This window comes from Sorex araneus, chromosome X (genome assembly GCF_027595985.1).
Source record: "Sorex araneus isolate mSorAra2 chromosome X, mSorAra2.pri, whole genome shotgun sequence".
Lineage (NCBI taxonomy): Eukaryota > Metazoa > Chordata > Mammalia > Eulipotyphla > Soricidae > Sorex > Sorex araneus.
Window position 1 is genome coordinate 57,834,949 of NC_073313.1, and position 23,161 is coordinate 57,858,109.

A 23,161-nucleotide genomic window follows, 5' to 3' on the forward strand; every position below is an offset into this window, starting at 1 on the left:
TATCTTTATCATAATGGTCCCTTCTCTATGGTTAGTTTCATGATTTCAGGCAAAATAAATTTTTAGCACCTCAATTGTTACTTCCTCTCTATATTGCAGCATGACTATGGGATGAATTGGTACTAACTTGAGGGGCAAGAGCAATCACATAGTGAGTAGGGCACTTGCCTTAGAAGTGGCCCACCCAGGTTTGATCCCTGGCATCCCATATGGTCCCCTGAGCCCAGTCAAGACTGATCCCTGAGCATAGAGCCAGGAGTAAACCCTGAGAACCACTGGGTGTGGCCCCAAAACAAACAAGACAATGATAGTAACTTGGGCTGTTTTCAGATTTTGGCTATTGTGAAGAGTGCTACAATGAGCATAGGAACACAAATGTCTTTTCTGAGCAGGATATTTGTTCCTTTGGGGTACATGCCCAGAATTGGAATTGGTGGGTTGGATGGAAGCTTAAGTCTTAGTTTTTTTGGGGGGGTCACACCCGGCGATGCACAGGGTTACTCCTGGCTCTGCACTCAGGAATTACTCCTGGCTGTGCTCAGGGGACCATATGGGATGCTGGGAATCGAACCCAGGTCGGCCGAGTGCAAGGCAAATGCCCTACCCGCTGTGCTATTGCTCCAGCCCCTTAAGTCTTAGTTTTTGAGAAGAGTCTATATTGTTTTCCAAAGATATTGAACCAGTTGACATTGCCACCAACAGCAGAGGGTTTTTTCCCCCACATCTGCATCAACACTAGTTGTTTTTTCTTTTTTAATATGTGCAAAAAACTACGATATCTCTACACAATGGAATACTACTTGTCTATAAGAAAAGATGGTACCTGAGCACAGAGCCAATAATAAGCCCTGAGAACCACCGGGTGTGGCCGAAAATTTGAAAGATAGACAAAATCATGCAATTTGCCATTACATGAGTGGCACTGGAGAGGATCGTGCTAAGTAAAGTCTGCCAGAGGGAGAGGAACAGATATAGAATGCTCTCGCTCATATGAAGAATATAAAGAAGCATAGTAGGGGCCAAACCAACAGAAGGCCAAAAGCAACAGAATCCAAGAACTTGGCTACAGAACTGAGCTTTAACAAAACAAAGAGAAGAAACCAAAGTGAGCTTACCATACAGTGTAATGTGGAGAGGGAAGCATCATTGGGGGAGTGAGGTGGGACCCTGAGACAATACTAGAAGGAAATGAACACTCTGGTCTCGGGTGTGGTGCTGGAATGTCATATGCAGGAATGTCATATGAAGGCAGTATTGTAAAACTATAAATCACAGCGACTAAAATTTAAAACATACAGAGAGTAACTATTTGTCTACCTTTCCTCTTCTTACTGTTCTTTTTAGCCTCAGGGGTTACTCCTATTTCAGTGCTCAGGAGGGCCCTCCTAATGTTGCTGGGGGTGGGGAACATTATGGTACTGGGAATAAAACTTGGGGACCCCTGCATGCAAAACACGTGCTCCAGCCCTTTGAGCCATCTCTCCTATCTTTGTCTTTACTTCTGTGTTCCCCACTGGACTATGGCTCCAGAAGTGGGTTTTATTCACCTCTAAGTATCGAAGGCATAGGATTATACTCCTCACTCTTTAGAGCCAAATTCAGACTCTAGAGCATTTATTTATTCATTTATTTATTTTTGCTTTTTTGGTCACACCCGGCAATGCACAGAGGTTATTCCTGACTCTGCACTCAGGAATCACCCCTGGCGGTGCTCAGGGGACCATATGGGATGCTGGGAATCGAGCCCGGGTCGGCTGCGTGCAAGGCAAGCACCCTACCCGCTATGCTATTGCTCCAGCCCCAGACTCTAGAGCATTTAGATCCTAAATGCTACCATTTGGAAGCCGCGTGACCATGACCAGGTTGCCTAGCTTTTTATTACCTGTACTCTGAAGACAAGAATAGTCACTTCGTTGCAATCACTTAGAATAAATATATCATAGATGCCAAGTAATATCTATATACTGCTTCTTCTTGGCAGAGAGGTTAGCAAATGATTACCAAAGGGGCTTCTTCCTGCTTGTTTCCAAGATGTAAAATAGAGGCCCATTGGTGTTTTTTTTTTCTTTTTGGGTCACACCCAGCAATGCACAGGGGTTTGTTGGGGCTGGACTGAGCTACCAGGGCGAGCCCATGTGTACTGTACTGTACTACGGACAGGAACATAGGGACCCATGAAAATGGGCGAGATTTCTCGTGTGTCCTGACTGGTTTGGATGAAGCTGAACATTTTCCTCCTTCAAGCTGCCTTCAGAAAAATAATTTCAGTCTACTGAATAAAGCAGTTTTCCTTCTCTCCCAGAAGCCTGGCTGGTCTTTGACATGCAGATGGTATTAGCCAGGCCTGACCTTTGATATTGTAAATTGTAGGCTCTGGCCCAGCCTAGTCTTTGGGATGTAGATTTCTGGTGCAGGGCCCAGTTTTGTCTTTGGGATGTAAATCCAAGTGCTTTTAGCCCAAGGAAGGTTTCAGTTTTGGTTTTGCATCTTCTTTCGGGAGGCCTAGATTACTGGCCTACAGATACAAGGAAATAATGTTGCCTCAATGTTCTTCCTGTAACATCTTTTGATGCCTTTGGTGACGTCACTGTATTGCACCCTTTAGAGCTACCATGATCAATAAAAGGGGGTCCACGAGGCCTTCTGCCTTTGCTAAGAGCCAGAGAGAGCCTTAGTCCTCCAATCAGGACATTTCTTCCTCATGCCTTATTTCAGCGCCTCTGACCGCACGGCCTCCGACCACACGAATGTTCACGCAACAGGGGTTACTCCTGGCTCATGCACTCAGGAATTACAACTGGCGGTGCTCAGAGGACCATATGGGATGTTGGGAATCGAACCTGGGTCGGCCGTGTGCAAGGCAAACGCCCTACCTGCTGTGCTATTGCTCCAGCCCCAAATTGTTTTTTTGGTAGGTGTGGGGGGGAGCACACATGGTGGTCCCTGGGGGCTATTCCCATTGATGTGCTGGGGTAAAACCTGGGCCTCTTACATGCGAAGCATGCACTCCAGCCCCTTGAGTTCCCTCCTTGGCCTCCAGGCACATTGTGAAGAAATGGACTTTTGGTATTAGTCTATCTTCTAAACATCTCAGTCCATTTTCTTTGGATGCGTGACTATTCTTTAAGGTCCCAAGGAGGAATCAGCTTGAACTAAGTATGGCTACATTTTGTTTTTTTTCTTTTTTGTCTCTTTGTTTCTTTTGGGGGTGAGGGGGCTACATCTGGAGAGGCTCAGGACTTCCTCCTGGCTCTGCACTCAGGGATCACTCCTGGAGAGGCTTGGGGAACCATTTAGGGTACCTGATAGCTAACCCAGGTTGGCCATGTGTAAGGCAAGTGCCCTACCTGCTGTACTATTACTCCAGCCCCAGCATGGCTACGTTTTGATGGAAATAGATATATATTGTTTCTGCGGCAAATGTAAACAACTGTTTAAAAATATATCAGGACAGGGGCTGGAGTGATAGCACAGCGGGTAGGGCTTTGCCTTGCACGCGGCAGACCCAGGTTCGAATCCCAGCATCCCATATGGTCCCCTGAGCACCACCAGGAGTAATTCCTGAGTGCATGAGCCAGGAGTAACCCCTGAGCATCGCCGGGTGTGACCCCCAAAAAATATATATCAGGACAGGCCAGGGAATAAGTGAGAGAGCTCATGTCCTGAATGTGTAAGGCCCTGCCTTACCATGCAAGCATCGTCTTGGAGCTTTGGAGCACTGCCGGGTGTGAACCCGATAATAATGGCCAAAAGAAGGGAAGCAGCATCAGGCAGAACGCAAGATAACAGAATACGCAAAGGCTGGACATGTGGCTCAATGGTAGAGCACTTTTCTTGTTTGTGTGAGGCACTGGGCTTGATTTTTGGCACTATTTCAAGAAACGGAAGTGAATGCACTGGGCCTGAGAGATAGTGCAATGGACTGGGCCTCACTTACATGCAGGAAGCCTAGGTTGGATCCCTGATACCACATGGTCAACTGAGTATGGTCTGGAGTGACCCCTGAGGCCCTCAGGTGTTCTGAGTACTCTGCAGAAAAGGGAGGCAAGAGGCAGGTGAGTAGTTCCAGCGAGGCTGGCGTGCTGACAAAGTAAGCATGATAATGCAGCCTTGAGCTCACTGAGAAAACAAGGCTGGAGCCGAGGCTTGAAGGGAGTCCACGACGGGGCCCGAGTGGAGATGGGAGAAAGAAATCTCGGGTATAGAATGGTGGGCACAGAGGCCTACTTGGTCTCTTCAGGACGAGGCAGAGGCCAGCGGCCAGACTGAATGCAGACACACTGAGAGGAGATGGGGAAGCACTTGACCTTGAACGACGGCAGTGGAGGGGGTCTGAGCTCAGGAGTGTTGAGATCGGCTTTGCGGTGTGGAAAAGTCGCTTAGTGGGGGGGGGCGGACCAATGGGCGAGGCGAGGCGGGCCCCCGCGCGCCCCCACCTCCCGCCCGGCCCTCCCCAGGCTCCGGGCGCCCCGCGGAGACGCGGCCGGAGAGCACAGTGGGCAGGACCCCGCGCCCGGCGTCGGCGCCCACCCTTTCCGGAGCCCCCGGGAAGCCCCTCCCCGCACAGCGCGCGTCGGCCGCCGGGACCGGCCGGAGAACTCGAGGTCAGAAAGGCGGACCCGGCCCGCTTCCTCCCGTTAGGTTTCCTTCCTGCGTCTCGCGGGTGTCGGGACCGGGGGGGGGGGGGGGGGGGCTGGGGGCCTTCCCGGCAGTGGCGGCCGCCCCGGCCGAGCTCTCAGGCCCGGGAGCGGGAACGGCAGCTCTGGCCTCTCAGCCGCGAGGCGGCGCCGCGGGAGCGTCCGGGTTGCGCTCCGGGGAATTACTGCGTTTGTGTTTTGCTAGACCAGCCGGCCTGTACTAGAGGGAAGCGTCCGCACCTGCCCCTGGTCTCAAAGCTGTTTTACTAGCGACGGTCACATCTCACCACTGAAAATGGTGTTTTCCCTGTGTACCAGGATGGCACAAACATTGCAGCTACAATGCTCAACTTAAAAAAAAATTGAGTTGCGAAATACAGGTCTTTCTGTCAGAGTAGAAGGAACGCAAAGTTGCTCTCACGCCTCACCAGTCTGGAAATGCAAGAGGATTTCCTGCACGGACTTCAGATGCTCAAATCTCTACAGAGCAAACATGTTGTCACACTGCTTGGCTACTGTGAGGAAGACAACACTGTTCTCACTGAGTACCACCCCTTAGGCTCCTTGAGCAACTTGGAAGAGACTGTGAACCTTCCCAAGTACCAGCACATGAACACGTGGCCGCAACGACTGCAGCTGGCCATCGCTTACGTGAGTATCATTGACTACCTGCACCACAGCCCCGCGGGCACGCGGGTAATGTGTGACTCCAATGATTTGCCCAAGACGCTGTCCCAGTATTTGCTGACCAGTAACTTCAGTATCATCCCCAGTGACCTAGACGCCCTGCCCCTGGTGAACCACAGCTCCGAGCCGCTGGTGAAGTGTGGCCACAGGCAGCTCCACAGAGACTTTGTGGCCCCAGAGCAGCTGTGGCCCCATGGGGAAAATGTGCCTTTTCAGGATGACCTCATGCCTCCGTATGACGAGAAGGTTGATATTTGGAAGATTCCAGATGTCTCAAGTTTCCTTTTGGGACACGTGGAAGGGAGTGATATGGTCCGCTTCCATTTGTTTGACATTCATAAGGCGTGTAAGAGCCAGACTCCCGCAGAAAGGCCCACTGCTCAGGCTGTGCTGGATACTTACCACAAGGGCTTGAGTTCACTTAGAGAGACTTTAGTGCCTCAGACAAGAGAAATGCTCTAAAATCCAGTCCTGTGAGTGATAGGCAAGGATGAAGTTAAGAGAACAGGTAGAATCATTGCAGGAACTCTGCTTCCTTAGTGTTTCTGCGTCCTGCCTCTCCTGGTGATCCAGGCAGACAGAAGGTGCTAAGTTAGAGCAAACAACTGGATTGAATCTCCCACCAATCACTCCCAGGTGCAGATGTGTACAAATTGAACCCAACCAATCTGTGAAGAAGTTTCCAAAATCAACTCCACAGAGACTTCACCTGCCTGAATAATTCATCTTGTAAGCTAGTGAGTCGTGTATATAGAGAAGCTCTTTAAGTACCCATCAATAAAGTGTGATTGAGTCTCCAACGTAAAAAAAAAGTCGCTTAGTGGGGCAGGGAAGAATGCTTACTGAGGACTGGAGCGCATGGTCTATACGCAGGAGGCTTGAGTTTGATCCCAGGGAGAGGGTCCCAAGCCATGGACTGTGAGTAGCCCCAAACTGCACTGCATGTGACCCCCCAAACAGACCTCCCAAAAGGAATACCAGTAGAAATTAACTGCACTCTTGGCTTTGACTTCACCTCCAGTAGGTCTGAGTTTCGGTCCCTCACGCTCCTGGGGGGAATGGGTTAAACTTTAGCTCAGCCTCCTTTTTCCTTCTTTGTGTCTTCCTGTGGCTGCTTCCCACTGCCCCAAAGGAAGCAGCCCTATCCGCTACTGCTCAGCCTAGCGCCTGTGGCTCCGTGGCCCTCACCTCGGGGGGACCGTGAGGGCTTGTCCCTGGACACGAGAGAAGCTGCCTTGCTTTCTCCAGGAAGAGTTATCCCTCAACTCTCCAGCTGAACGTTTCCTAGCAGGAAAGCCATGTACGCACATCTCTGCACCTGCCTCTTTCTGTGTGTCTGGCGAGTTGGCTTTAGTGCCACCAGGAAACACTACCTGGGAGCCATGCCCATGCTCTGGGACTACACGCACAGCGAGCTTCTCGAAGAGCTGCAGGTGGAGCCTAGGTAAGCGGGGCTGCCCTGGAGACTCCGCGTGCAGGTCTGGGCTGGGTTGATTCCTGGAGCCCTTTGCAGTCAGGGTTGCCTGCGGCTGGATTATTGACAACCAGGGTCCTATAGCCAAGCCTTGATCTAGGGCAGATTGGTGAAATTCTGTTCTGCCATGTCCAAACTTCCCTTCATTACATGTTGTCAGTCTGAAAACTAGAGTGGGGGTGGCAGGGACAGTGAAATAATAAGGAGTTATCCCCAGCAATTCTTGCCTCAGTCTCCCCGCAGGCTCGCATGGAGGCGACCAGGTCAGTGAGACCCCAACACACTGTTTATGCAGGAGCTTTGCTTAAGGTCACGCCCAGTTTGGGTGAAAGCATAGTATTCACCGTGAGGGCACAAGCTATTTATCTGTTGTGGTCTGCTGCATTTGGAGAGAGCCAAATTAAGTCATCTAGACTCTTTATTTATGGGCATTGAATTATTCCTATTTTTCTCCTTCTGCTTCAGTCATTTTGGTTCTATATATTTTCCCCAAAAGTCTGCTCTTGTCCCCCAAGTTTGATAATGTGTTAAATTCAAGTTACAGAAATTTTGTGATATTTTTACACTGTTCTAAGTCTCTGCTTATATCTCCTATTTCTTGCTGTGTATTCAGTTTGCTATCTCTTCCTTTCTTTTAAAAAATATTTCCAGGGCAAGAGGAATAGTACAGAAATTAAGGCATTTACAGAGCATGCAAATCAGTCCCACCTGGATCCCTGACACAGTGTGGTCCCCCAGGTATCACACCGGAAGTGACCTCCTGCTTAACACAGAACTGGAAGTAGATCTCGAGAACTGCCGCATGTGGCCTCAAACCCCCACACCCCCAAGTGATTTCCAGGTGCCAGGGATGTGGCTCAAGTGGTGGAGATGTGGCTTGCATGTACAAGAGCCTGTGTTCACTCCCCACCATTGCCTGGTCCCTCGAACACTTCCAGACCTGGTCCTCCCAATAAAATAAAATTCAATTAAAATAATATTTTCAGTGGGCTGGAACAATAGTACAGTGAGTAGGATGCTTATCTCGCTCATGGCCACCCTGGGTTCTATTCCTAGCACCACATATGGTACAACAAGCCCCGCCATGAGTGATCCTTGAGTGCAGAGGCAGGATTTAGGCCTGAGTACTGCAAAGTGTGCCCACTCCCCAAATAATGATATTTTCAGGAATTTTTGTAATTTTAATGCTTTTGTCAGAAAACATCTTTTACGGCTATTAAGTTCTGCTTTTACTTTCATCATTCTTTCCTTCTTAAAATTTTCCTTGGGTCATTTTGTTTTTCCTAATTTATGCTCATTGAATTAAATGCTGAAATTCTTTATTTTAAATTATTTTCTTCTCTTTGAATGCACATACAAAGATTTTAGCTCAGTACACATGGACTGGCATTATAAATGTGAAATATGGTCAAATACTACACACTTATTGTCCTCTTGGTTCTTTTTCTGACCACAATTCTACATTTGCTCTTGTCTTCTGTCCCAGTGAAGTATTCTCAGGATAACACATACGCATGCAAACAAAGGTTTTCTTGGAGATTGGTTTACAAAATTGAGTTACTATACACACTTTCTTGCTCCTTAGCACCTAGTAGAATTCTGTATGAATCAACTGGCATCATTTCAATTATTCAATCTTATTCCAAGATTTTTTTTTTGTTTCCATCATAACCTATGCCATTGCACAAGCTAATGCTTTAGTTCTTTTATTTTAAATTTATTTTGTTTTAATTTGGTGGTTAGACATGGTGGCACTTGGTAGTACCTCCAACTCCCAAGCTTGGAGATCACTCCCAGTAATATGAGCTGGGGGGTCCATGTGGTGCCAGGGAGTGAACCTAGGTCAGCTGCTTACAATGTCAAAGCCTTACAGACTGTATTATCCCTCTGGCCCTATTTTTTTTGGGGGGGGTCCTTAAAAACTGACATTCCTGGGCTGGAGCGATAGTACAGCAGGTAGGGCATTTGCCTTGCACACGGCCGACCCGGGTTTGAATCTCAGCAACCCATGAGGTTGGTTGAATCACCCATCGCCGGGTGTGACCCAAAAAGCAAAAAAAAAAAATCCTTACATTCCTGGCAGTACTCAGAGACCTGGACTCTACCCAGCCAGTACCAGGGTCTTGATCACAGGGTCTTGGTCATAGTAGTCACTTGAACCGTGCATTTGGCCCTGGTGCTTTTATTTTTCCCCCCACTCCTTCCCTATTGCCTTCCTGGTGCTTTCATTTCTGTGAGACACATTCTCAAGACACACATAACTGGGATGAAGGGTATACAACCTTTCCAGATTTAATTTCCAAGCAAACAAAGATTCTTCAAACATTTTCCCCATCACTTGTTTATGTATAACTGTATCACTGTCATCCCATTGCGCACCAATTTGCTCATGTGGGCACCAGTAACATCTCCATCGAGAGGCTTGTTGTTACTGTTTTTGGCATATCGACTATGCCATGGGTAGCTTGCCAAGCTCTGCCATGCAGGCGAGATACTCTCGGTAGCTTGCCGGGCTCTCCGAGAGGGACGGACGAACTGAATCCGGGTTGGCAGTATACAAGGCAAATGCCCTACCCTCTGTGCTATCGATATACTGATGTATATTTATTTTGGATTTGGGGTCTCACCTGGAAGTACTCCAGGGCTACTCCTGGTTCTGAACTCAGGAATTGCATCTGGTGGGCTCGCAGGAGCATATGGGATGCTTGGGGTCTAACCTGAGTCAACTGGGTACAAGGCAAATGTCCTACCCTCTGTACTATCATTCTGGCCCTGATCTATATTTATTATAATGTCATGGCAATCCTATTATTTCTCTATTGACATTGTTTTTAACTTTGACCCCCCAAAAGTTTATGTTCGTTTTGCTTTGCTTTTGTTTGGTGGTGCCCAGAGGACCGTGTGGTGTTGGACTCAAACCCAGGCCTTCCACATGCAAAGCATATGCTCCAGCTCATTGAGCTATCTCCCTGGCCCAACATTTTCATTTACATTTTTGAATAAATATCTTTTCTTTATATGTTCAGAGTTACCAACTTTAGCTAAAAGGACTTTGCTAGGGTCTGAGAGATAGTACCAGGGTTAACAAGAGATAGTACCTTACCTTACACACAACCAATCATAGTTTGATCCTTGGCACCACATACGGTTCCCTGAGCACTGCCAGGAGTGATCCCTAGACATAGAGCCAGAAGTAAGCCCCACACACCTCTGAGGATAGCCCTAAACCAGCCCCCAAATAAATTTGCTTTGTCAGGGTCTGAGAAGATCAAAGAACTGTAGTGCATGCTGTGCATGAGGAGCGGTCAGGTTTGATCCCTGACATCATGTGATCCCCCAGCACTACCGGGTAGACCTGAACACTACAGGGTGTGGTCCTCCAAACCAACCAAACAACAAAAGCCAAGCTCTGTGGGAATTCTAACCATAATTTTATGAAACTTGTGCACTAATTTTACTAGTTCTATTATTAATGTAAATAATTGTATTATTGCATTTATCCCTATGCATTTTATAAGAATGCTGCTATTACAATAAAATGTTTTTCTTATTTTCATTTGGGGATATTAGTGGCCATGTCCAGCAGTTTTCAGGGCCTACTCCTGGCTCTGTGCTCAGGGATCACTCTTGGTGGTGCTTGGGGTACCATATGTTGTGCCAAGGATTGAACTGGGATCAGCCATATGGAGGCCAAGTACCTTGCAACCATCCTCTTTCTCTGGCCCTACTATTTCCTTTTTGTTGTTTTTGGGCCACACCTAGAAATGCTCAGGGGTTACTCCTGGCTCTGTGGCTCCTGGTTCCTGTGCTCAGGAACTGTGCCTGGCGGTGCTCAGGAGATCATCTGGGATGCCTGGGGATCAAATCCGGGTTGGATTCATGGAAGACAAGCGCTCTACCTGCTGTACTATTGCTCTCGACCAATTTTCCATTTCTTGATTATTGGTACCATAATAGAGAAAAAATATTGGTTTGTGAATATTCATCTTAATCCAACTACCTTTAAAAATTTAAATTCTAGCAATTTTGCGTTGGAGTCTACATGGGTATTGAGTGATATCCAAAATGAGCCAAATTATACTGATTTTAGCTTTTTTCTTTAAACCAATAACTTTTTTCTCTTCTCTTTCTTACTAAATTTGTTAGAAAATACAAAATCAGGGGCCGGAGCGATAGCACAGCGGGTAGGGTGTTTGCCTTGCACGCGGCCGACCCGGGTTCGATCCCCGGCATCCCATATGGTCCCCCAAGCACTGCCAGGAGTAATTCCTGAGTGCAAAGCCAGGAGTAACCCCTGAGCATCGCTGGGTGTGACCCAAAAAGCAAAAAAAAAAAAAGAAAAAGAAAATACAAAATCATGCTGTATAATAGAAGTGAAAACAAGCATTCCTGTCTATTACATTATTTTACTTAATCTAATCATGATATTTTGCTATTTAAAATGACATGTAGTATGTATTTTTATAACTAGCTTTTGTTACGTTTTTCTGATTTTCCATAAAATCCTCATTGGCATCATCTTAAGTTTCTTCCTTAATATGCTTATGAAGAAATAGATTATGTGAATAGGTTTTTTGACATTGAGCACCCTCATATGTCTGGACTAGCTATTGTTCCTATAATTTTTTTTTTTTTTTTTGCTTTTTGGGTCACACCCAGCGATGCTCAGGGGTTACTCCTGGCTTTGCACTCAGAAATTACTCCTGGCAGTGCTTGGGGGACCATATGGGATGCCGGGGATCGAACCCGGGTCGGCCGCATGCAAGGCAAACGCCCTACCCGCTGTGCTATCGCTCCGGCCCCTTGTTCCTATAATTTGATTGTTGTTGGTTTTATGTGCTAACAATTCTTTCTTTTAAGTTTATTTTTCAACACTTTATTGGTATCAAATGAATATTATCACTCTTATGAAAAAATTTCTTTAGTTTTGTCATATACATCGAGGTATTTCGTTACCTCTCTGCATGAAGTAGCAGTGACATTTTTATATATAAGGTGCCTATATTTATATTTACATATAAGGTGTAAAGGAGAACTATGTAGTGCTGGGAATTGAACATGGGACTCCTAGCTCTGTGCTTAGCAGTTCTGTGGATCAAACGTAGGCCTCCTGCATGTAAAGCATGTGCTCAGTCCATTGAGCTATCTCTATTACCCCCCTCATATCTTTTTTTGGTTTTGGGGCCACACCAAGTGGCACTCAGAACTTATTCCTGGCTCTGGTATCACTCCTGGCAGGGCTCAGGGAACCATAAGGAGTGTCAGGGATCGGACTCAGGTTAGTATGTGCAAGGAAAGGGCCCTACCTGCAGTACCATCACTCTGGCCCCTTGTGTGTTTTCTATTAAAGCCATTCCCAAAGGTGTCCAATGATAGCTTACTGTGGCTTTGACTTCATTTTCAATATAATAAGAGATGATGAACATCTTTCACATGCATATGGTTCACCTGTATTTTTTTGTATTTTGGGCCACATGTGACTGTGCTCAGAGCTTACTCCAGGCTCTGGGCTCAGGAGACTATCCATATGCAGTTTCGGGGATCCCACCTGGGCTGGCCATGTGAAGACAAGTGCCCTATCCACTGTACTACTGCTCCAACCCCTTAAAATTATTTTAGTTTAGGAAATGACAATAGATAAAATTTATGCTATTGATATCCAAAGCTTCTGCCCCACCCCCCCGCCAAAATGTTCCTGGCTCTCCACCACGGTCACTACATCTCTTCTAGCTTGGTCTTTTTTTCCTTTTTTCTTTCCCACTCTGCGTGGTAGTTGGTTGTGTATTCCACTATCAAGTGTTTGTCATTGCTCAGTACTATGTTCTTATTTTGACTCTCTGTCTTCCACAGATGAGTGAGATCATCTGTTGTTTGTCCTTCTCCCTTTAATTTATTTTGCTTAACATGATATCCTCCGTTTAATCCACATTTAGTGCAGCATCTTTTTAGTTTGTTGTAAAGTAAAAATTTTATTTGGTTTTACTTTTGTTTCACTTGTTGTTCAAGTTTCCAAAGGCATCTCTAAAAGTGATGTTCAGGGAATATCACGTATATTTTATTTTATGTATCTTATAGTTTCTGGCCTGCAACCAATTCTTTAATCCATTTTGAATTCATTTCTTTGGGTATTGTTAGGTCGTGGTTTAGATTTATCCTTTTGCATGTCTATCCAGTTTTCCCAGCACCATTTGTTGAGGGGTTATTTTTTTTTGCTTCATTGTAAATTCTTGTTTCATTTGTCACAAATTATTTGTTGTTGTTGTTGTCATGTGTGTTTATTTCTGGGGTCTTAATTCAGTATATATTTTTGGTCTCTTAATTCATTTACATTGATCTGCATGTCTGTTTTTTTTATTATTTTTATTTTTATTTATTTTTTTAAATAAATTTATTTATTTTTAATTAATGAATCACCATGAGGGTACAGTTACGGATTTATACACATCTGTGCTTATGCTTCCCCCATACAAAGTTCGGGAACCCATCCCTTCACCAGTGCCCATACTCCACCACCAGTAAACCCAGCATCCCTCCCACCCTCCCCGATCCCATCTCCCCCCACCCCGCCCTGCCACTGTGGCAGGGCATTCCCTTCTGTTCTCTCTCTCTAATTAGCTGTTGTGGTTTGCAATAAAGGTGTTGAGTGGCCACTGTGCTCAGTCTCTAGCCCTCATTCAGCCCGCAACTCCCTTCTTGTAGTGGGATTGCTTGGAGCACATAGACTAGAGACTAGAGACCAGCGTGGGACAATGAACTTTGTATGACCTGCACTGGGGGCTTGGGAGAGTCCTGTGCAGAGGGCCTCTTGAAAGAGGGGCCTTGAAGGTAAAACCTACCAGCAAGATAAGCAGGGCACATCCTGCCCGTACATACTTCTCGTGCTCTAAGTAACCTTGGGAATAATTTGACTTGGTATTTTTAATGAGAACATCTTGAGACAAACACAAAATATGTCTAACCCATGAGAACATCTTTGGACTTGGCTACGTGCCTGGGCCAAGGTATGCAAATAATATAAAACTGCTTGCTTGAGAATAAACGGGGCCTTTAGCCTCGATAGCTGCTGGTCAATGCATCATCTCTGAGTCGGTGGTCTTCATGCCGGAGCTGGACTCCGGCACCTTCTCCCACATGGCCTTCGACTACATTATAGTTGGTGATCCCTTCTCTGAGTTGCCCTTTCCCCAGAATGTGAGGCCAGCCTCCTAGCCATGGAGTCAACCTCCTGGTAGTTGTTTCTACAATTCTTGGGTGTTAGTCTCCCACTCTGTTATTCTATATGTCATAGATGAGTGCAATCTTTCTATGTCTGTCTCTCTCTTTCTGACTCATTTCACTTAGCATGAAACTTTTCATGCCGATCGACTTAAATAAAAAATTTGTGACCTCCTTTTTTGTAACAGCTGCATAGTATTCCATTGTATAGATGTACCAAAGTTTCCTCAACCAGTCATCCGTTCTAGGGCATTCGGGTTTTTTCCAGATTCTGGCTATTGTAAACAGTGCTGCGATGAACATACATGTGCAGATGCCATTTCGATTATACTTTTTTGCCTCTCTGGGATATATTCCCAGCAGTGGTATTGCTGGGTCAAATGGGAGCTCAATTTCTAATTTTTTGAGAATCGTCCATATTGTTTTCCAGAAGGGCTGAACCAGTCGGCATTCCCACCAGCAGTGTAGAAGGGTCCCTTTCTCGCCACATCCTCTCCAACAGCGGTTGCTTTTGTTCTTTTGGATGTGCGCTAGTCTCTGTGGTGTGAGGTGGTATCTTGTGGTTGTTTTGATCTGCATCTCTCTGATGATTAGTGATGTAGAGCACTTTTTCATGTGCCTTTTGGCCATTCGTATTTCTTCTTTGGTAAAGTTTCTGTTCATTTCTTCGCCCCATTTTTTGATGGGGTTGGATGTTTTCTTCTTGTAGAGTTCAACCAGTGCTTTATATACCATTGATATGAACCCCTTATCTGATGGGTATTGTGTAAATATCCTTTCCCATTCTGTGGATAGTCTTTGGATTCTGGTCACTGTATCTTTTGCGGTGCAGAAGCTTTTTAGTTTAATGTAGTCCCATTTGTTGATCTCTGTTTTTACTAGATTGCTTAGTTCTGTGTCACCTTTGAAGATACCTTTATCTTCAATATCGTGGAGGGTTTTGCCGACCTTGTCTTCAATGTACCTTATGGTTTGTGGTCTAATGTTGAGGTCTTTAATCCATTTTGATCTGACTTTTGTGCATGGTGTCAGGTCGAGTTCTAAGCCCATTTTTTTGCATGTGGTTGTCCAGTTGTGCCAGCACCATTTGTTAAAGAGGCTTTCCTTGCTCCACTTCACATCTCTTGCTCCCTTATCAAAGATTAGATGATCATACATTTGGGGTTGTGTGTAAGGGTATTCCACCCTGTTCCATTGGTCTATGGCTCTGCCTTTGTTCCAGTACCATGCTGTTTTAATTGTTACTGCTTTGTAGTAAAGATTGAGGTTGGGGAGGGTGATGCCTCCCATCGTCTTTTTCCCAAGAATTGTTTTAGCTATCCTTGGACATTTGTTGTTCCATATGAATTTTAAGATTGCTTGATCCATTTCTTTGAAGAATGTCATGGGTATACTTATAGGGATTGCGTTGAATCTGTATAATGCTTTGGGGAGTATTGCCATTTTGACAACATTGATTCTCCCTATCCACGAGCAGGGTATATGTTTCCATTTCCTCATGTCCTCTTTGATTTCATGGAGTAGCGTTTTGTAGTTTTCTTTGTAGAGGTCTTTTACTTCCTTGGTTAAGCTGATTCCGAGGTACTTGATTTTCTGGGGCATGATTGTGAATGGGGTTGCTTTTTTTATGTCCCTTTCCTCTGCCTCATTGTTTGCATATATGAAGGCCATGGATTTTTGGGTATTGATTTTGTAGCCTGCAACTTTACTGTATAAGTCTATTGTTTCTAAGAGAGTCTTAGTAGAGGTTTTAGGCTTCTCTAGATATAGTATCATATCGTCTGCAAATAGTGAGAGTTTGATTTCTTCCTTTCCTATCTGGATGCCCTTAATCTCTTTTTCTTGTCTAATAGCTATCACAAGTACTTCCAGTACTATATTGAAGAGTAGTGGTGAGAGTGGGCATCCTTGTCTTGTGCCTGATCTCAGAGGAAAGGCCCTTAGTTTTTCCCTGTTGAGAATAATCCTTGCCGTGCATGTCTGTTTTTTTGTCATACCACACTATTCGTGATATTGCTTTGTACAGTTTGACTTTGTTTTTGTGGTGCTAGGGATTAAACCCAGGTTTCATGTATGCAAACCATGCTCTTATCACTTAGCCACATCCCTGTCCCTGGAGTATAGATGTTTTTATTTTATTTATTTATTTATTTATTTTTTGGTTTTTGGGTCACACCTGGCGATGCACAGGGGTTACTCCTGGCTCCGCACTCAGGAATTACTCCTGGCGGTGCTCAGGGGACCATATGGGATGCTGGGATTTGAACCCGGGTCGGCTGCGTGCAAGGCAAACGCCCTACCCGCTATGCTATCACTCCAGCCCCAAGATGTTTTTATTTTTGTTTTGTTTTGTTTGGGGGCCAAATCCAGCAGTACTTAGGGCCTATTCCCAGGTTAGAATTTAGAAATTACTCCTGGCAGTGCTTGAGGTGCCTGGTATCAGACCCAGGGCTTCAAACATCAAGTGCTCTGCCCCTGAGCCACATCCCAGCCACGTGCAGTGTAACACATCTCCTATGTGTCTGGCTCCAGCTCTGCATGTTTATCTTTAGCATCATAACTTGGAAATTGATCCAGGTCATGGTATGACATAGGTGCATCCTTTTTATTGCTAATAACTGCTCCATTATGGGAATATATTACAACGTTCATATCCATTCAGTGTCTTTTCTAGTTCAGTGTCTACTAGGAAAGAAACTGCTATGGTCACTTCTGTACAAGATTTTTTTTGTGTGGACATTTGTTTTCAAATATCTGAAATATGTGAGAGTGAAGTTTCTGGATCATATGGTATATCCATGTTTTACTTTAGAAGAATTGCTAGTCTGTTTCCAGAATAGACATTTTATACTCCCACCATTCCATGAACATGCTAGTTGCAAAGGTCCTGGACAACGTTTTGTGTGGCCAGTATTTAATTAATTTAGTTTTATTTTATTTTTTTATTTATTTATTTTTTTTGCTTTTTGGGTCACACCTGGCGATGCACAGGGGTTACTCCTGGCTCTGCACTCAGGAATGACTCCTGGCGGTGCTCAGGGGACCATATGGGATGCTGGGAATCAAACCCGGGTCGGCCGCGTGCAAGGCAAACGCCCTACCCGCTGTGCTATTGCTCCAGCCCCCAGTATTTAATTTTAGATGTTTTAATGATTGTGTGGTGGTACCCACTATTTGTTTAATTTGCATTTCTCTGATGACTGTTAACTAAAGGTAAATATTACCACTGCATGGAGGGAAGGAAGAATGCTTTTCAGAGTTTAACTTGGGGACTTCCCAGAGGAAGAGTCCAGTAGATAGAGAGTTCTGATTGTGTCCTACCCCCACCATTCCAATTTATATGCAGTTAGAACAGGTGGACTATTCTCAGCAGAGAGGGAATTTATAAAAATAAAAATAAATAATCATTCAAGGAACAAATTCAGAATGCACGTGTCTTTGACAGGTACACAGTAGTTCCTAATAACCTGGTTGAACCTCCAAAATGCACATTTTTGAGAGTGTGATTTCTGGGGCAAGAACCATTCCAGGTGCTTGGAAATGCAACACTGGAGTAGGTAGCCATTTAGCCCAAGTCTTTATAGCTACTAAGGAGGGTCTGGGTCTCTCAGGGAGTGGCTTCAGGGGTGCAATACGGATGTACTGGGCCACACACCACAGAGGGACCGGACTTTCCCAAATCTCTGTGAGTTCACTGTCTCCAGCTGATTTCATGTCACATAACGGAGACAATCACACTGTTTGTATCTTCACTGGTGGCAATGGATGGTCCCCACAGTCTCCTGTCTGGGCTGTCCATTCAAAGGTTTGGTCTGTTTTCCATGAAGCACCTGTCTAGTTATTGTTAAGTGTTGAGTTTGCGAATTCTTCACAAATTCTGCATGCAAGTATATTTTCATATATACTTCTTTTGAACATTTTCTCCCAATTGAAATTTTCCCCCTTTTGGTTAAGTTCAATTTATTTGTCTTTTTCACTCAGCTGTTTGTGTATTTGGTGTCATATCTAAGAAATTACTGCCAAATCCAAAGTCACAAAGATAGAGACCTGTATTTTCTTCTAAGAATCTTTGTTTTGTTTTGTCCGGGGGTCACACCTGACAGTTCTCAGGGCTTACTCCTGACTCTGTGCTCAGGGATCACTCCTGTAGGGCTCAGGGGACCATATGGGATATCAGGGAATTTAACCCAGGTTGGCCTTGTGCAAGGCAAGAGCCTTCCCTGCTATACTTTCTCTCTGGCCCCTCTTCTGAGAGTTTCAGAGTTATGGCTCTTCTATTTAGGCCTTCAATACACTGATTTAAAACAGTTTCCACTACTATTTTTCTTTATACCCTGCATGAGTGAGATCAAAAAAGGTTTCAGAATAAAATATGTGTCCATGGTGGGAAAGAGATACTTCCATAGTCTAGGTAGCCTGAAACTGCAATGAGAATGACAGGAAGAGACCCAAGTGGTCAGTAACCATCTAAGAGAACCCTTGCCCTCTTCTTTTTGTTTTGTTTTGTTTTGTTTTTTGCTTTTTGGGTCACACCCGGCGATGCACAGGGGTTACTCCTGGCTCTGCACTCAGGAATTACCCCTGGCCGTGCTCAGGGGACCATATGGGATGCTGGGATTTGAACCCGGGTCGGCCGCGTGCAAGGCAAACGCCCTACCCACTGTGCTATCTCTCCAGCCCCCATGTTTTGTTTTGGTTTTGATCTGGTGCTTGGGGGTTGATCCTGGAGGTGTTTGGGAGACAATGTACTGGTGGTAATCAAACCCAGGCCCAGCCCTTAGAACCGTCTCCTTGACCTGTTTTATTTATTTGAGGGGCATGTACCTGGTGGTGCTCAGGGCTCACTCCTGGCTCTGTGCTCAAGGATTATTCCTGGTGGTGCTCGAGGGACCATATGTGGTGCCAGGGATCAAACCAAGGTTGCCTATGTGCAAGGCAAGCACCTAACCCCTGTACTATATTTCTCCAGCCCCATGGGCTCCATGGTGTGTTTCTTTTTCAGTTAGTCACTTTTTAATACTGCTCTTATTAATAACTAATATTGAGATAATTATAGCTGATATAGTCTGTCTTGCATTTCCAAGTATTGTGCAGCCTAAGGCATAGTTAATTGCAGCCTAAATGTAAAATGGCACTGAATGGAGAAATGATTTATTTGTTATCTGGATTTCTCTTGTTGTGTAAGCAGTCACATGTATTTGGCAGGGAAAAAATAGCTGATAACATTTTAATTTTGATGATGCCATGTTACTGTCTAGATTATTTTGATACTGACAGGACAGGCTGACTCTGGACACATCCTGACAGCCTCTGCCAAGGTCTGAGATAGCCTTCTGGGAAATAACGTTTTCTATTATCTGTTCCTGCAGCTGTTCATCTTCTTTTAAGCAAAGATCAGGAAGCAGAATATGTCTTCTTGATTGGTTTCAGAGAAAGCGTGAAAGAACAGTTTGTGTCGAGAACATTGGTGCCAAACATATTTGGCAAGATTCATCTATCAAATTCCAAGGGAAACACACAAAAAATCTACAGAAGTTAGAAAGGAGTGTAACCTGTGAGCCCTGGAACATTTTGTCCCTTACTGTGCAGATTACCCTCAACTGAGAGAGACAGATAAATTACAGCTCTGCTAAAGAGGGTATGTTCATTGTAATGGGAACAGTCTCATGCTGGGGAGGTGCACATGGCTTGGATGGACTCATGTCACAGCTGTGCACACTTCGGTGCTGCCTGTGATCTTAGGGATTTCTAGGATGTCCTTTGTACACTCAGCCTGACCAATCATGTGCTGCCTGCCCCGGGGCCTATGCCTTCTGTCTGTCTATCTGTCAGTTTCTTTTAAAATTTTGATTCTTGATTCTTTCTCTGGCTTCTGTTTTCCTTTTTCACACTTCCTTCAGAGGAAATAAAGTGTTGCTATATGCTCTCAGTCCTATTTCTCTTCTGCTCTTCCAAGCTCCCTTTAGCTAACCTGTTTTAGTATCTTAAAAAGCAACTGGTGTTGGGGAACATGTTTGGTCTACACCTAGTGGTGCTCAATGTTTAAGGATCACTCTGCTTAAGAATCTGTGCTTAGGGATTACTCCCAGCAGTGCTGAGATGACTATGCTTAGGGGACTATATGGGGTGCTACCCGCTGTAACATCACTCTGCCCTTAGTCAGAAGTATTTAGGGTGAATGTGCTGTGCTATGAATGTTCCACCTCTGATGGAATGGTGTGACCAGCTGCTTTATAGCTGGTATTTGTCATTACCATAGATGTACTTCTAGAGCAAGTATGGGCCACAGCATTCTGTTAGCAAAAATACAGATCCTTGAAAGTGATCAAATATTTGGAATCCATATAAAATAATAAGAAATAATGAAATGAAACAGACAAACATATTAAACTGACTCTTAAATGAGGCCTTATAGGTCATTTGTATTATATGGAGAGGACTGGGGAAGGCACTGGGAGGGAGTGGGCAGGGATTGTTCACTCACAAAAACACATGCCTTGCAGGTGTGTAGCTGTAAGTTTGATGCCTTATGCCTATCGCCGATGCTGGGTGCAGTCCTGGTAAATCTGCTCGTTGGAACCCCAGGAGCAACAAAAGAAACAGGGCAAATGGATGAAGGGAGGTGGGCACACAATGTTCTAGGCATCAGTGAATGTTAAGTAACTAAAAGCTGAGCAGGTGTGTCCCAAGGTTAGTGACATGGACGTTTTTCAGAAGTGGAGAAAATACCAGCACATTTTATTATGTTTGACTCACAGGTTGGGTTTCCAGAAGGAAATTCTCAGCTGGAGACAAACAGTGGAAACATATGTCCAAAACCCCAGGCAATGGCACCTGGAGGGTACAGCTTGGGCTGGGGAGCAAGAAGGAGGAAGCACACCTCAGCCTACCTGCAAGAAGCTGTATGGATGTAGGCCCATCAGGACCATCAGGACTAAGTCTCTCTGCACACACTGACCTATCAAGGATGGCCATCTGCCTCAGAAGGGCTCAGGGGAGTCCTCTCCTGGATGCCCATCCCTCCCTTGACTCTAACCTGTCCTGCAGGATGCCAACTTGTCTGGGTGCCCCTGAGTACAACCCAATCCACCTCTCCTCTTGGCCCTCTTCCCCATCTCCCCATGCCCGAGTGTGCCCCAACTTCTCATTTAGTGTTTCTGTTGTGGGGAATTGATAGGCCTGGAACAGATCTTGCTGAGAGGGGTAGCCCAGACCCTGCTGGAGGGGTAGTAAAGAGAACTTTCCATACTACTTTTTGGCTCAAAAATCTATGGATTCTTTTATTTTATTTTGTTTGGCTTAGAGTTTGGGGGAATCATGCCAGGTGGTGCCCCAGTGCTACTTCCAGATTTGTGCTTTGGGAGTTACTTGCAGCAGTGCTGGGGGTGAAAGCCGGTCTGCCGCAGGTAAGGCAAGCACCTGGCCCCTTTTACTATGCCCCTGGCTCCTGTGTTCTTCTCTGTAATTTCTTTCCTTTCCACTGCTGCTGCTTTGGCTATGACCATGGGTCGCATGCGTGGTTACAACATACCACTGTGATTGTGGTGCTTGCTCACGTGGTCACTAGAGTCACCTTGGGTTGTGCCTTCATGCTTTCTTATTGCAGTGCTTGCTGGGATCAACGTGCATGTACACATGTGCTCACATGAGCTTGTACACTTTATTGTAGTGTCTTTGTTGTGGTGCCAGGGGCTTAGAGAGCAGAATTATTGAGCCTACACTTGGCACATGTGGGCAGCACCATGGATAAAACTCAAAATATCAAGCTTTTGATGTAGGTGCCTTAGCCACTGAGCCATCTCGCAGGCCTTGTGTACTCTTCCTACTAGGGCTACAGAACCATCTCTGAATCAGGACACGTAAGGCACCTGACCCTCCATGTAAACTTCCATCTCCCAAAATCTCCCTGAGACCAGCCTTGGCGTAGACCTGTCTGGATGATTTGTTTCATGCCTATAGCATTCTATTTGTCTTGCTGGCTACTTCTGCATGGGGTAGCATGTGACAAAATTATCAACATTTTTTCTCTTTTGTTCCCACTCCTTGCCCCAGGCTTCCTTGAACCTGATCTTTTGGTTCTTTACTTTCTTATTTGTATCGATGCACCTTGACTTACGAAGTTATTTATGATTGAGTTTCTGGCAATCAATGTTGCAGCAATGATCCCTCCACCAGGGCCCACTTCCCTCCACCAATCCCTTTACTAGTATCTGCTTCCCTCCACCAGATACTCCTTTACTTTTTGGACCAAGCAGAAAGTAGGTAGCCAAAGTAGGTATTAGGTAGCCAAGCATTGGCTGCCGCCACTGGTCTGTATTCAAATTTCTGCCCATCTCTCTTTCTACCCAGCAGCTAAAACAAACAGCACTGCCCCAAACCTGTTGCCACAGTCCACCAGCAGTGAATCGGAACTGCACCTGTGTATCCAGCTAGCTCAGCCAGAACTTAAGATCACTTTTGCCTTTCTAGCAATCCTCCAATGGAAATGGTTGTGATTCACATAGAGCCTGTGATATAATAGGAATGCGTGGAAAGAGGCCCTGACCTCCTGCTCCTACAACCTGTTTGGTCCCTGCGGCTTCCCAGCCATCCCCCAGCTAGCCTCTCCTCTTCCTGGAAGGGATCGCCTACTGTGAGGCTGGGCCCTGGCCTTCAGCCAGTCCAGAAAGTCATCTGTCATGGCCTTCACTGTTCTGGTGAGGACGTGCTCACTCTAGTGTCCTGGAAACCCTGGGAAGGTGTGAAAAACAGCCTGTGTGTGAAAAACAGTGTGGCAGGAAGCTGAGATGGAAGCTGGCTATGTTGTTAGTCTACTTTGTTGTTGTGTGTCTTTTCTGAGATGCCATTCCTTCATTCACTCTCAGATGCACTTACATTTAATGTAGATTAAAATTTCTGGCATATCAAATTCCTTCTCCCTGAAGCATTACTTTCAACATCTCTTGCAAGGCAGGCATGCTAGTAATAGAATCGTCAATTTTGTTTGTCTGCAAAGGATAATTTCACGGGGTACAGAACTCTTTTGGGGGGTTATTGTGCCACATTTGTCAATGCTCAGGGATTACTTTCTGGCTTTGCATTCCAGAATTACTCCTAACAGTATTCATGGGATCAAATAGGGTGGTGGGAATCCAACCCAGGTCAGCCG

At 45.4% G+C, this 23,161-nt stretch overlaps 2 protein-coding genes across 3 annotated transcripts in view; both read left to right on the forward strand.

The window, feature by feature from the left end:
- Positions 1-5,075: 5,075 nt before the first annotated feature.
- On the forward strand, positions 5,076-5,786 carry LOC101542575 (protein O-mannose kinase-like). The gene has a single exon (XM_055120898.1). The coding sequence runs from the start codon at positions 5,076-5,078 to the stop codon at positions 5,784-5,786; it is 711 nt and encodes a 236-aa protein (XP_054976873.1).
- Positions 5,787-6,622: 836 nt separating this feature from the next.
- Positions 6,623-23,161, forward strand: part of F8 (coagulation factor VIII) — a 158,942-nt gene continuing 142,403 nt past the window's right edge. For both annotated transcript variants that reach the window (XM_004606583.3, XM_055120894.1), the window contains exon 1: positions 6,623-6,768. In XM_004606583.3, the coding sequence (XP_004606640.3) occupies positions 6,623-6,768 (146 nt within the window). The remainder of the gene's footprint in view (positions 6,769-23,161) is intronic.

Bases quoted from the DNA above. Each gene is read 5' to 3' on its own strand.
- LOC101542575 (XM_055120898.1), top strand. From the start codon at position 5,076: ATGCAAGAGGATTTCCTGCACGGACTTCAGATGCTCAAATCTCTACAG.